Below are 15806 nucleotides of genomic sequence, written 5' to 3'. Positions count from 1 at the left end.
GAGCTGTGGAAACCAGGCACCAGGGGAGCACGGTGATAAGGGCGCGCTGGTCTGTGAATCCACTGTGCTGCCACAGGGGGGAGGTGACCTGCTGGTGCCTGCAGGTGTTAAGTCTTCAGCTGCGTCACCCGATGCTGTGGGGTGCTTTAAGACAAAATGATGCCTGCTGATTTTATACTAGAAAAAATTATTTTGATTGCTTTCAACTCTAATAATTATCTTATATCCATTCATTTCTTTTATTAGATAATTAGTTTCTTCTGATTTACTTTGAATCAGGTCATTCTCTGGAAGGCATTTCCCTTTATTACTACTACCTTCTCTAACTTCAGATCCGTTAGAGCTCAGTATTCTTACATAACATTTCTAGCTAGTAGTCCAAAAATTTACATACATTGTATGCAGATATTTAGGCAAAAATGTACCTGCCCCATCCCCCACTAGTCTCCATAGCTGATTTGAATCAGTCCCACCCAGAGGAGAGGCCAGATCTGGCTGGCCCATGTCATGCTGTAAACCATTAATGACCTCTGGCTACATGCGGCTTCCAGAGTGGAGTACCCAATTCACCCACCCTGGAGCCAGGTGCAGTGGTGCACGCTTGCAATCCCAGCAACTTGGGAGGCTGAGGCAGAAGATTACAAGCTTGAGGCCAGCCTGGGCAACTTAGTAAGACCCTGTCTCAAAATAGCCCAGTGGTAGAGTAGAGTGCCCCTTGGTTTAGTTCCCAGCACCAAAAAAATAGAATTCATCCATCCTGGAACATTTGGCTTACTGAAATATAACCCACATGTAATGACCATGTCAGGAGTCCATCACTATAGGACGCAGCCATAAGAGAAAGGACTGGAAACTCCACAATCTGAGGATGAAACGAATGAATTCAAGTTTGCAGAGATCAAGGACCACAGTGGGAGGTGTCAACAAGTCAAAGCATTCACATGTGGCTTTTCATTACTGGTAACTCGACAGCTTCTTAGTCACATTCCTGTTATTTTCACTGCTATATCCTGTTGACCATATTTTCCCTCATTTAGCAAGCCTTTATTAAGTGCTCGCTGTGCTGAGGAAGCGGGCTTCTCTTCAAGGAACTCCTAATTTAGGGAAGGAAATTGAAAGGTTTGCCGCTGACTGTAATAAGCCAATGCAGCAGCCACAGTGGCGTGCTATTGGAGAGCATGGCAGGAGATGCCTTGGGTTGTGTGGAAAAGCATCCAAGTGGGCGGGTAGTGAAGCACCCAGGGACAGTCCACATAGGCTGGGTCATGAAGAAAGAGTAAGGTTTTCCTGGAGGGACAGAAACACCAGTCAAGAAATGACATGTGCAAAACCACGGAGGTATAGAAATGTACTTAAAAAGACCAGCAGTTAATCCAGTATTTCTGCAGCATGAGTCATGAAGAGGAAGAAGGGGACAGTTTAGGAGGCTAGACATACAGTGGCCTACAATGGGTTCCTGAAAGGCTTGAGTCACATAGTAAGGACTTCAAACTTATTTTTAGGGGGGAGGGATGCTTAGAAAGTTTTTGTTTTAGGAGGCAGAGGTAGGAGGATTCCAAATTGGAGTCCAGCCTCAGCAACATAGCAAGACCCTGTCTCAAAACTAAATTTTAAAAAGGCCTGGAACGCAGTGGTTGGGTGCCCCCATTTCAGTCCGAAGCACTGTGAAAGGGAATCTTAGTAGCAGTGTAGAAAGTGCGTTAGAGCTGGCGGGTACCAGAGGAAGTTAGCAGTTCAGGCCTTAGTGCTTTCTTCTAATGAACGTTTCTTCTAAAATTTAAGAAATATGTTTTGGATTCTATAAATATTGTAATTGAATATATAATTTTATGGTTCCCATATTTCACAGATATTCATTGTTACTTTTTTCCTCTGTGTTCAACCAGGATGTAAAACCATAAAGAACTAAAGAGATCAATGTAGAAGCGGGGCTGACGTCTCCCAGTAATTGTCTAGCTCTTCAGCAGCCACTATGCTCTCGTTCTGTAGGTGGGCCTGGCCGTGGTCAATGGACAACTTATGGCCGTGGGAGGTTTTGATGGCACAACCTACCTGAAGACCATCGAAGTGTTTGACCCCGATGCCAATACCTGGAGGTAAACCTAGGCTGTGTGCAGTTCTGCTCACTCTGACTCTGACTTGAAATCCTTGAAACTGGGATGGTCAGGGCTTTGAAATACCCGCCGTTGTACTCTAAAGAGGGCTGAAGCCCAGCATGGTGGCTCACATCTGTGATCCCAGTGGCTCCAGCGGGAGGCTGAGGCAGGAGGATCATGAGTTCAAAGCCAACCTCAGCAAAAAGCAAGGCGCTAAGCAACTCAGTGAGACACTGTCTCTAAATAAAATACAAAACAGAGGATGGGGCTCAGTGGTTGAGTATATCTAAATTCAATTGCCAGTACCCCCCCCCACCCCCGCAAAAAAAAAATGAATCTAATAGAGGCCCTAAAATGCCAAATTGTCTTAGATATTAATTTTTTTTAAATTTTATTTATTTACTTATTTTTTTTAGTTCTCAGCAGACACAACATCTTTGTATGCGGTGCTGAGGATCGAACCCGGGCCGCACGCATGCCAGGCGAGCGCGCTACCGCTTGAGCCACATCCCCAGCCCCTGTCTTAGATATTATAAGAACTCAAATTTGTAAGAGTTAGTTCTCAAACTTAATAAAAAATATTTTTTAACTAAAATTCTAATTCTTCCAAGACCTGGGTATGGTAGTATATACCTGTGATCCCAATTAAGCAAGACCCTGTCTCAAAATTTAAAAAGGACCGGTGAAGTAGTTCAGTGTTAGAGCACCCCCTGAGTTCAATCCCCAGCACCACAAAAAAATAAAATAAATTAGTCTTCCAAGAAATCAAATTCACCTTCCAAGCAATTAAGGGTTCTCTTCTCCACAAATTGAGCTTCCTTGCCTCAGCAAATTTTAAAGTTCCCAGCTCAGTGACTGAGGCAGAACATCAAACAGGGTGACGAGTGTGAACGTGAGGTCTCATCACACTCCGGGAGGTTCTCAGGTCCATCCTGAGAGACAAGCTGAACTCATCTCGGAGGCCATTCCCACTGGGTCCCAGTGAATCACTTCATAATGTAGAGCCTGCAACTAACCACCAAGTTTTTTCCTCTCCCCGTTGGATCAACTAATACATTCACTGAGTTGTTCCCAGTCTTCACCTCAGGAATATCTTACAGATGTTTAAATAACTTGCTTTATCTGCATGGCTCTCGCAGCTCTGTGTGCCTAAAATACTAAAGCCAGCATGCGACACTGGAGTATTTTGTGCTCCAAAACCTCATATTTTCACCAGCCTGTTCATTGAAGATTTACTGAGTATTCCAGGCCCTGGAGATCCAAAGGTGAACAAAACAAAGTTCATTGCCCTCCTGGAGCCAGCCTGTGCTCAGACTAGCTGGGCTCACAGGAGGTAGAAGTGCAGGTGAGCAGGAGAGCGGGGCATTTGGAAGCTAGGGAGGAGTCTGCCGCCAAGGGCCATTGAGGGCCTCACTGACAAGGAAACATTCTGGCAAAACCTACTACAAGTTAAAGGCTGCAGGTTTTCATGAATGGAAGCCTCCTTCTCCTGGGATTCTTCCATATAGAGTTTTATATTTTTTGTAAGAATTTGTGAGTAAGAATAATTTGGAAAAATTGCCAAATTTACTTTTGCTACTTAATCAGGTGTAATCCAATTTATATAAGGACTTGCTGCTCAGTAACCACCACTAGAGTTGTATCATGATGATATCATTCATGAAATTGTAGAGATTAATGTCTAAATTTTTGCAGTTATAGATGCCCAGCTTAAAACCAGTTTCACCTCCCTGCTAACTGAGGATCTGGCGTTGTCCATGAAAGTCTGTAGTGTTGAAGATGATCTTGTTCACCTCCTGGCTGCCAACACTCTTTGCTTGACTCTAGTTGTGTTCTCCACAGGATTTGAGAAGAGTCAAAAGAGTGCATGGAAGACAAAGAGATAAAAGGAAACCACTGAGGAAGGCTAGGCAGAGGGAATGGGATAGGAAAGTCAACGTAACAGGGCAAAGTTAGACACAAAGCTACAGGGCAGACAGAAGATTCTCTGTCATTGTTGGGTTTGTTTTTTAACTTTTTTTGTACAATTTTTAGAAGCCATTCTAGTTGTAGAGTTGTAAGGTTCTGATGCACAAAGTAAATATGGTGCTCTTGACTCTTTAAACAGCCTGTGAATGAGAGCTTTTCAGTCGGTGTCTGAAATAATTATGCTCCTTGCCAGTGCTCAACTCTGGCTTCGAATCTTTGGAAGAGTTGTATGAAGCTGGAAGTAGTTGTGTTTGACTTGTGGTTATATTAGAACAGTGCTTTTCCCAGCTAGAAAATCTGATTTTGTTTCTATCTTTGCAGGTTATATGGCGGGATGAATTACCGTCGGCTAGGAGGGGGTGTAGGAGTTATTAAAATGACACATTGTGAATCCCATATATGGTGAATATGTAGAAGACTGTCTTGAACCTGCTTCTCTGTATTCTGGAGAGCTCTGACTTTGAAGCTTTGTACAGCTTGAGAAAACATTAAAACAAATTTTATTCTTTGCTGGTGCCTCAACATATGGGAATGCAAATCTGATGACAGTGCTTCACCTGCAAGATGCCACCTTTGCACAATAATTTCCAACTCTGTGCAGAAGAATATTTATTTTTGGTTTTAACTTATCATGGTATTTTGGTTTGGGGGTGTTTGGGGCTTTGTTTTTTTGTTTTTGTTTTTACTTATCCTTCCTCCCAAGAAGACAACGACTACAGTTCCAAGCAGCAAAACTTACTTTGATTTTTAAGGTATTAACTTAATTTTGAAAATACAAATACTGATAAGGGCAGAAGGGCTATTATGGTCTGGTGGTCGTATCTACTGGACACTCCATCCATGTCCTCCACCACTTACCAGGACTCCCAGTGACAGAGATGGGAATGCACAGTGTGTGAACTACTCATCATTCTCATACTCAGCACCACAAGACTTGAAAATCTAAAATAAAAAGGAAACATCTCATTAAATAGTACAATTCAGAAGGGATATTAAATCATCAAAAGCAGGAGTCTAATGCTGCAGTTTTCATCAGTGGAAGTTTTCGTCTTATTTCCTTCTAATGAACTTGTTTTCAACTCTAGTTACTAAAGTCTTTTTTTATCATAATATTCTCATGGAGTTTCTGCTAGACCTATACTTTGATCAGTGCCTCTTATAAAAATGGGAATGCATCTCATTTGCTGTCTTGAGACCCCCCAACCACATGCAGCTCTGCAAGAGTTTTCACTCACAGACTTACCAGTGGAAGCCACTTCCCTTGCTGTTTCCTCATTGCTGCCCAGGATGGCAGGGAGAAATGTCCTCTCCCCAGCAGTGAATTCTGTTGAGTAATTTACCCTTGATACTCAGGCCTGGTGAAGCTGAGGCTTACCTTTAATAACAGCCTCCAAAGGAATGAAGTCTTCAGTTCACATAATCAACTGAGGCATTTTATCAATATCTGGGTTCTTTTATGCAAACTATACATCATTAGCTTCACTCTATAAGGCCACTGTAACTATTTCTCTCAAATTGCATTTTCTGGTGAAAAGTTAAAATTTTTAAGGAAATAAATGATATTCAGTGGTTAAAGTTTTTTTCCCTCATTATATTCATAGACCAATTTTTTCAATTATTTTGCAGGAAAATCTTTGAATAAGACTTTAACCGCACACTGGGCATGGTGGTGCGCGTCTGTAATCCCAGCTACTCGAGAGGCTGAGGCAGGAGGATTGCAAGTTGGAGGCCAGCCTGGGCAACTTAGCAAGACCCTGTCTCAAAATAAAAAGGGCTGTGGATGTGGCTCAGTGGTGGAATGCTTGCCTGGTGCAAGGTCCTGGGTTCTGTCACCAACACCCACAGCAAAAAAAAAAAAAAAAAAAAAAAGACTTTAACCACAACCAGAAGGAATAACCTTTGCTTTCTCCTCTACAATAAAAGAATAATCTTCACTTTCTCCCCTACAGTAAAAAGTTTGGCAACTTTTGTGTTTACATTTAAAGATCATTTGCACCTTTTTCAAGGAAAAAAAGTATTTGGTAAACAATTGTTTACATGTATCATTTATGCTTTTTTCTAGCATGTATAACTTTTTTAAATAAAGGTAGTATTTACCATAAATTCTAATGATTGCTTTTTTTTAATATTTTTTTATTTTTTAGTTTTTCGGCGGACACAACATCTTTGTTTGTATGTGGTGCTGAGGATCGAACCTGGGCCTCACGCATGCCAGGCAAGCGCGCTACCGCTTGAGCCACATCCCCAGCCCTAATGATTGCTTTTTAATGCTTGTAGTACCTTTGCAATTTAATTTGGGTTTTCTATTTCTTTATCATTTGTATTACTTTTATGTAAAGTTGGTTATGAGAGCTTAAACTTGAAAGAACAAAGGTTGCCAGCTAGAATTAGCACTTATTATATATTTTATATTACCTGATCTATAAATATATTTTCTGATGTAAAACTTAGAGCCATACAGTTTTAAGTTAAAAAGACATTTAATCCAAACCCATCTATTACGTTGATCTAAATCTGAAAACCAAGTAAGTCTACCTAAAATTAAATAGTCAACTAATGACAGAACTGACATTAGATCCCCACCCCATCTCTCTATATGCCCCCCTGCCACTACAAGCCTACCAGGAACATGGCCTGGAACAAAATAAGTCATTAGACTGCTGTAGTGTGGATCTAAAATTTCCCCAGCCCCTGGTAGTAGTTGAAGGTGATGAACCCTTACAGGAGTAGGACCAAATGGGAGGAAATTAGGTCATTGGAGGTATACTTTTGAAGGGGATATTGGGACCCTACCTCCCTCCTCTCTTCTCCATGAGGTGAACGGCCATCTTCACTATATGCTCCTGCGTTCTATGTCTCAACTGGCCAACTGTCCGTGGACTGAAACCCCAAGCCTCTAAATCAGTGGTTCTCAAAGTGTGGTCTAAAGACCCTTAAAGTTCCCAAGATTCTTTGATGAAAGAATCCATGAGTCAAACTATCTTCTTAATAATACTAAGACATTTTTGCCTTTTTTATTGTGGTGATATTTGATGGTGCAAAAGCAATAGTAGGTGAGACTGCTGGAGCCTTAGCACAAATCAAGGCAGTGGCACCAAACTGTATAATTAATTATAGTATCCTTCTAAGTGCAAGATAGACCAATAGATCTTATAAGAACAGTATGATATGGTTTCAGATTTCAACAGACACTTGTCAAGTTTTGATAGACATCCTTATCCAAAGTACATGAATGAAGACATGAATTGGGTGTCAAAACACTTTATATACAAACAGAGATATGAAAAATTGTATATATGTGTAATATATAGGTGTAAAAATATATACAACATATGTATATATTTGTTATATATACATATATATGCATATATATTTACACATACAAAAATATATGTGTAAAAATTGTATATATGTGTAATAAGAATTGTAATGCATTCCTGTCATTTTTAAAAAAAAATAAATTAAAATTTTTTAAAAAATTAAAAAAAGGAATATCCATAATTGTCAGGAAAGCTATTAAAATACTCCCTGTTCTAACTTCATGTTTGTGTGAGCCACACTTTCTTCATATACTTCACCAAAGTAAAACATTGCAAAAGATTGAATGCAGAAACAGATATGAGAACCCAATTGCCTTCTTTTAGGCCAGAAATTACTGGGATGTGTTAAAAAAAAAAAAAAGTAAAAATGTAACTCATCACTAATTTTGTTTTTGAAAAAAATCATTTAAAAATGTTAATATGTAGTAAGTTTAATTTTTAATTTTTTAATTTCTCAGTTTTAAATTCTAATATATAGACATCACTAGATATAATCCTCATAACCATTCTTTTAGAATCCTCAGTAGTTTTTGAGACTGTAAAAGGATCTCAGTGAAAAACTGTTTGAGAACTACTGCTCAAAATCTTCCAGTTTATAGGAAACAGAGGAGTGAGTTAACATCATAGGAATTCAATGAACAAAATCCAGAATGTGGGAAACTTTACAAATGATCAGTTTCTCTTAAAAATAAATGAATTGCAAAAAAAAAAAAGTGGAGAGTTTGAAAAAAGAATGTGTGACTCATAGCATCTAATGCAGTGTACAAATCTTATTTGGATAATGTTTCAAGCAAATCAATAACAAAAATTTTTGAGTTAAAGAAAATTTCTTACTGGGTATTTGACATTCAAGGATTACTGAAAAATATTTTCAGGAATGATAGTATTATGTTTATGTTATTTTGAGTCCTTTTACAGATGCATGTAAAATATTTGTGGGTTAAATAATTTGGATTTTAGAGAAGTAGAAAGGAGACAGGAATGTAGATGAAATAAGAAGATCAAGTATTGGTCATTGCTGGCATATGAATTCAGTAGGCATTAATAATATTTTGGTATATGTTTGAAATTTTGCATTTAAAAAATATTTTTGAAAACCAAGTTTCAAGTATGAGTCAGGCAATCCTAAAAGTAATGTATTGCAGTATAAAACATGCAAGGATCTAATTATTTAATTAGCCCAGGAGTGACTCAACAGTTGCCCTGATGAGGATTGAAAGAGCCCTCAGAAAGAAGTTGAGCCTGAGAAAATCTGAAAGACATAACAGTTTTGTTAAGTGGACGAGAGTGGCAAGGACATTCCGGGAAGAGAATGTAGCATGTGTAAATTGTACCGAATAAAGGCCACGAGAAAGCATAGGGTATGAGGGGAAAACAAAGATGTCTTCTTTCAGAATGAAGAACAAACAAGCCACTGTGCAGAAATAAGCCAGGAGAAGCAGCAGTTACCATCACAAAGGCCTCTCAACTCAGTAGTTCTTAGCTTTCTTTGCTGCTGCTTTATTGCAATAAGTCTTTTGTTCTGTTACGTGTGGTGCCCAGGCTCCAAGATGGCCCCAAAGACGGCTGCCTCCTGGTATTCACACCCTTTGTAACCTTCCCCCACTGCACCGGCTGGTCTGATGGTCTGTACTCTGGTAAGAGATGTTGATAAGGAAGGAGGTTAGCGTGTCAGGGAGAGGGTATAGGAGAAATGCCTGCACCTTCCACTGAAGTTTGCTGTGAACCTAAAATAGCTCTAAAAATAAGGTCTATTTTTAAAGGGAGGAGGACATTTTCTAGTTTTACTTCCAAAACCAGTTTATAAAAAACCAGCCTTCATTTTGTGTGCTTTTTTCTTTCATCTTTCACATTCTGGAAGAAGTAAATACATGGAAATAGAAAATAAACCCATGAACCTCCATGTGCCCATCATCCAATTTCAAAAATGATCAACATTTTGCTAACCCTTTCTTAACTAGTTTCTCCTACTCTTTTCCCCAGTTAAAGCAAATTTCAGTCATGTTATTTCATTCTTGAATAATTTCAATAGATACTATAGCATTATCACACTTGATAATATCATAATTCCTTAATATCATCTGATACCATCAATGTTAAAATTTCCTTAATTAAAGCTTATGCTCCTTGATCAGTGGTGGGGACCTGCAGGGTCGCCACTTCCCTCACGATGGCTTTAGTCTGGACTGTGCCACCGCCCCAGAGCCTCATTAGTAGAGGAGGTCAGGCTGCAGACAGAGTGATGGCAGCAGAACAGAACCCCTGGATGGGCTGTTCTGGGAAGCTTTGCTGATGTGCAGCAGCTGGACAATGTTCCTCATTAACACCAGTCATGAACATCATTATGACATCATTTCACAGTGGTGGCAGGGACTCAGCTCCCAAATATATATAGAAAAAGAACCCAAATCCCAGTCTTTCAATGGTTTCAAGACAACCACAAGTGCCTGTTCTTGAGCCTAGTGGATCTCTTGGCAAGATGCCCCTGGCTATGGGGATCTGCCACAAGGCATTCAGCTATGATGACCACCTCCAGGGCCCGTGCCCATGCTTCTCCATTAGACACGGGCAGCATGCCAGTGATCCAGAGCACAAGAGGAGGGAAAGGCCAGCGTATCCCTCTGCCCTGAACCATCAGTCATCAGTCGCCCACAGTATAGATAAGGTCCCAGGGGTGAAGGTTAAAGCTATCCATGTCATCATGAATTCTCTGATCACCAAACAGACTCAGGACAGCATTCAGCAGGGTGAGAGGTGCTGGCAACATGCTCCACAAGGGCCTTACCACTGGGAAGACCATGTACCTCCCAGGGGCAAAAGCACGCTCCCCAAGCAGAGACCCAGAGGCTGGTTCACTTCTTATTCTTCTACATCCTTACCTGCCCGAGGCCTAGCACCACGAGCCCTGGCATTGGGGAGGACAGAGACTCATCAGATATATGAAGCCTCTTTGGGCTCATATCATATCATCAGATATATGGACCCCTTCAGAAGTCTGATTTGGGAGGTTTTGCCATCCAGACCTACAAAAAAAAGCCCTCTCCCTGGAGCTGATCCATGCCCAGACCACCCCAATAGCTGAAGACCCAGCAACCTTCAAGCCACCCAAGATGGATGTCCCATGATTGAAGGGAAGAAACAATTGCTGGGTACCCACAACCTCAAGCCCCGGGACGTGCATGCGTTCATACACTCTGGTTTCTAGGGTGCTTTCCATCCCAGGGATACTGGCTGGAGGGTTTCTTGCTCCTCATTCCACTCCTATGAGATAGACATGGTATGTTTTTTAAAAAAAACTCTTGGGCTGGGGATGTGGCTCAAGCGGTAGCGCGCTCGCCTAGCATGCGTGCGGTCCGGGTTCGATCCTCAGCACCACATACAAACAACGATGTTGTGTCCACCAATAACTAAAAAATAAATATTAAAAAAAAAGAAAGTGTATTCATTTGAAAATATATATATATATTAAAAAAAAAAACTCTTACCTGAAGCTAGAGCTAGAGACATAATTGGTTTTAAGAAAGATTAGTGCAAAGCTTGCCCTTATGTAGAAGAAACCATTTTGTATTGCTTTAAAATCAGACAAAAAAATTCTCAGCAGTGGCCTGGGGGCCTCATTGCCATTATTATTTAACCTAGACCAGAACTTTGATCTTTGCTTACTAGGTGAATAATGTTTATGCTATTCTAAAACCCAGGCTTCTTGATTCTTCTTACCCCCATCAGCATGAGCAGGGAGATGCCTTCTGAGTTTGGGCCACTTTGGCCTAGATTCTGCCAATGCTGTGCTCCAGCCTTGTCAATTTGAGGGACCTAAGGCCTCTTTCGGGTCTGAGCATAGTTAACAGCCAGATTTGGCAGGGACTCTTTTTTCTAGGCTGAAACTGGAGTCTCCTTGCTTATTGATTAACTTTGTCCTGAAGCCAGTTCTTCATTCTTCCTAGGCCACTGCTGTTCGAGGGATGCTTTCTCTTTTACGTGTCACAGAGCAAACACTCATCTTGCATATACTTCCTTGCACTTTAAAGTGACAGTAGTTTAACTCCAATTTGGGTGGAAATGTCCTAAGAGAAAAAATTAAGTCTATGGATATGATAATGATGAATAGATGTTAAGTTTTGTTTTGTGCTGCTGAGGATCGAACCCAGGGCCTCACACATCAGGCAGGTGCTCTTCCACTGAGCTGCACCCACTCAGGCCCCAGATGTTCAACCTTTTTAGAATAAAAGAGATGGTAAGTACAGTTATATTATAGACTTAAGGTTCCTGTAAAATTAGTGTATTTTGATTTTCTTTGTCCAGGTCAGGGCCTGAAACATTTTTGGAGGGGAGCTACAATGTGGGAGGCCAACCTTACGGGTGACTGAGTTACACTCCCCAGCTGGGTGCTGAGGCGCTCAGTCACAGAAATGGGTGTGTCTTGCTACAGCCCCATGGGTGAAGCTATGCTCACCTGTTCCTTTGTAATATAACCCCTTGCCCTGTTTAGGATAGAATCTTCCATGGAAGTGCCTTGTGTGGGTCCCCTTCTCTTACTGTGCCCTTGGGTGTGGCCTACCCAGGTGTCAGTCAACCTGCTGACAGTGGACAGGACATCATGAAGATAGACTCAGCCCCCTGAAACCTGACCCCTTGCCTCATTTGAATAGCTTCTCCTCAATAAAAGGGGTCTGCCCGTGCGTGCTCTCGCTCTTTCTGTGGACCCTTAAGGTCAGAGGAGCCGTCACAGCGACCCCAAAGAAAAAGGTATTTGTGTCTCTTCTGTGGTTATTTCGTGCAGCCCAGTCAGCCCAGTTCAACTGGAGTGACCCCTGAGCCTTTTAGTCTCGAGAACAGAAACCCGGCACTAGAAGAATTAAAGTTTTCTATAATAAAAGCACTTTCACCAAGATGATTCTCATACCTTTAGTGCAACACATATCCTGAGAAAATGAAACTGAGGAACTTTTTCTTCTCCCTGTACATGTTCATTGTCTTCAACACTATCTTGAATACTTGGTGCTTTCTGTTGTGGATAGCATTTTGTTTACATAAGGAGAAGTTGTTCTCCTAGAGAAGCCCTGGAGTCCAAAACTATCAGAACACCTAACTTGAGTCTGTTATCTTGTTTTGACAAAAATCCTTACCATGTTCTCAAAAAAATGAAATCAAAAATTTTCCTTAATTGCCATCTTATTTAATATTTACTAGTATACTTTGGTTTTCTTTTTTCCTCTCCTTTTGCTTACTTAATCAAATTTCTTTTTGTTCCTTCACCCTATCATCTTGACAATTTTTCTACATTCTCTATTATAGTTTTATGTGTGTATCCCCAATGTAATAGACATGGTTAAACCTGTATTTCTGCCAGGCATGGTGGTGCACACCTGTAAATCCCAGTTGACTTGGGAGGCTGAGGCAGAAAGAACACAAGTTCAAGATCAGCCTTGGCAACTTAGAGAGACCCTGTGTCAAAATTAAAAATAAAGATTCCAACATGGCGGCTGGCGCGGAGAGATCAAGTCTCTGACCTCTTCAGCTGTGCAGGCATAGGGAGTCGTAAACAACCTAAATCTGTTTGCTCAGGATCACAAGGCAATGCTGAGCTGACGTGGATCTGGGGGGAACAGTCTGGGCCTCTCAGAACACACACTGAGCCCGGATCGGCTGAATTCTAGCTCCCATTCGCCTGCTTCCCGCAGACAAACAGCTGTGACTCAGCACTAATCCATCCGGCTGAAACAACTGGTCGGCCCTTCTGTTCCTACGGAGGTAAATGCCTACCGAGCCTTCATAGCTAGTGGCCACAGGCTTGAAACGGGGCTTGGGAGAGACAGTAAGAACCCACCCCTTGCATTGGTCACCCGTTGCATTGGTCGCCCGGCAAAGGGAAACGAACTGTCGCCATTTGCAAGAGACACCACCATGGCAGAGAACTGACGTCATCAGACTGCGGCGGAGGAGATAACTTCATTGAAACCTGCGGCTACAGGTGTGTAATCCCCTAGCCTTCCCTCTCCACACATCGGGGAAACCTTAAGGGCCCCTCACAGCTCTCCCGTGAGTGCGACAGCCAGCCCGAGGGAATCAGAGGTGGCTTGGGACCCGCAGCACGGAACTACCGCTCCCACCAGGGCTGACTGCTGAGGTCTCTTGCACCAGCTACCGGGGGAGTGGCTACCGGAGGGCAAGTAAAATTTGCTGAGGATTCTCAGCCCCAAGCTCTACAAACTTAGGGTCTGAGGGAATGGCAAACTGGAAGAGTGTGCCCAGTCATTCAGGAAAACAGGGCTCCCGGGAGCAGCAAACCTGGCATGTAGCCAGTATTGTGATGAGCGGCACCTGTGAGAGGGGCCTGGCTACAGGAAAAGTGGAAAGTGACTAGACACAAGAGGAGGCCCTAGACACTCAAGATTGGAGACTCGCCCAGTCTGGGAGGAGATGCTGCACAGTAATTGGTTCCCGCGTATTGACAGGAGAAACTTGGCCTGGTGGGCACAGCGCCACCTACTGGAAGAGAAGTTAATCAAACTCTAACACTGCATTTATTAGTTTATTTTTTCCTTTTTTTCTTTTCTCTTTTTTTTTTTGGTTTGGGTTTTTCGTTCATTTTCATTTTTCTTTCTTGTTGTTTTTTTAATTTTTTTTACAATTTTTTAAATTTTTTTCTTCTAATTTTAATTATTATTATTATTATTATTTTTAATTTTTTTTTCTTTTTTATTTCCTATGTTTTCTTTTGTCTTTTCATTTTTCTTATCCCCCCTTCCTTGAATTCTACCTGCTTACTCTCATTCTCTTTAGTGACTTCTTCCCTTCCCTTCTAACACCTTTCCTCCCAAGCATCAAATAAATTTATAGGAGTAAACAGTAACTCAGCAGCCAAACAGAACAAGAAGTAACATGAGCAGCTTCAAAAAGTAAGGAAGAAAAGGAGTACAAACAATGCAGGACAGCCTAAATATTCAGGAGGACCTGGAGTCATCAGAAAAATGGTCATATAAAGAACTCAAGGAACACCTTAGACAGATGGAATGGAACCTTAAAGAGGATACAAGACAGCAAATTCAAGCAGCAAAAGAACACATTGAGAATGAATTACATAAACACATAAAAGAAGAAGTTAAGCATCTTTATCAGGAGATAGAGATTATAAAAAAAAATCAAACAATAATTCTAGAAATGAAGGAAACGATAAACCAAATTAAAAACTCAATTGAGAGTATCACTAACAGAGTGGAGCAAGTAGAAGCCAGAACGTCAGATAATGAAGACAAAATATATCATCTTGAAAAGAGTCTAGCCTACTCAGAAAAGCTGGTAAAAAATCACGAGAAAAACATCCAAGAGTTATGGGATAACATAAAAAAACCAAACTTACGAGTCATCGGGATAGAAGAAGGTACAGAGATTCAAACCAAGGGAATGAGTAACCTGCTGAATGAAATAATTACAGAAAACTTTCCAGAAATAAAAAAGGAAACAGATATACAAATTGAAGATGCATACAGGACACCGATCACACAAAATCACAGTAGACCAACACCAAGACACATTGTTATGAAGATATCCAATATACAGAACAAAGAGAAAATATTAAAAGCTACAAGAGAAAGGAGACAGATTACATTCAGGGGTAAACCAATAAGGTTAACAACGGATTTTTCATCACAGACACTGAAAGAAGAAGGTCATGGAACAATGTATTTCAAACACTGAAAGACAATGGATGCCAACCAAGAATTCTGTATCCAGCAAAATTAAGCTTCAGGTATGACAACAAAATAAAAATCTTTCATGATAAACAAAAGTTAAAAGAATTTGCAGCCAGAAAACCAGCATTGCAAAGCATTTTGAGCAAAACACTACACGAGGAAGAAATGAAAAACAATAACCAAAACCATCAGTGGGAAGTGCCTCAGTAAAGACAGAGGGCGAGGGGAAAGATAATCATGGAGAAACAAACTAAATTTTCTATTAAAAGGATAAATAATCAAACATGGATGGAAGTACAAACCATATATCAATAGTAACTCTGAATGTTAATGGCTTAAACTCTCCAATAAAGCGACATAGGCTGGTATCTTGGATTAAAAAAACAAATCCAACAATATGCTGCCTCCAGGAGACACATCTGATTGGAAAAGACATACACAGGCTGAAGGTGAAAGGATGGGGAAAAATATACCACACACATGGTCCTCATAAGCAAGCAGGGGTGGCCATCCTCATATCGAATAAAATCAACTTCAAGACTAAGTTAATCAAAAGGGATAAAGAAGGACATTATATACTGTTAAAAGGAACCATTCACCAACAAGACATAACAATTATCAATATTTATGCACCAAATAATGGTGCTGTGACAATTATAAAACAAATTCTCCTCAAGTTCAAGAATCAAATAGACCACAACACAATAATTATGGGTGACTTCAACACA

General features: G+C 40.8%; 1 protein-coding gene across 2 annotated transcripts in view; it reads left to right on the top strand.

Annotated features, from left to right (window-relative positions):
* The window catches only part of KLHL20 (kelch like family member 20), a 38601-nt gene extending 32434 nt beyond the window's left edge, over nucleotides 1-6167 (top strand). Inside the window, exons 11-13 of one of the 2 annotated variants that reach the window (XR_014022613.1) lie at nucleotides 1990-2096; nucleotides 4386-4816; nucleotides 5691-6167. Coding sequence is in view for 1 of the 2 variants with exons in the window: in XM_081298915.1 (XP_081155041.1) it covers nucleotides 1990-2096; nucleotides 4386-4470 (192 nt within the window). In the remaining variant the exon portion in view is untranslated. Of the gene's footprint in view, nucleotides 1-1989; nucleotides 2097-4385 lie in introns of both variants that reach the window. The other variant, XM_081298915.1, reaches the window with a different exon arrangement.
* The last annotated feature ends 9639 nt before the right edge of the window (nucleotides 6168-15806 follow it).

Source organism: Spermophilus citellus (genome assembly GCF_964194105.1).
Source record: "Spermophilus citellus genome assembly, chromosome: 6".
NCBI classification, from domain to species: domain Eukaryota; kingdom Metazoa; phylum Chordata; class Mammalia; order Rodentia; family Sciuridae; genus Spermophilus; species Spermophilus citellus.
This window is presented reverse-complemented; position numbering and strand designations above follow the sequence as displayed.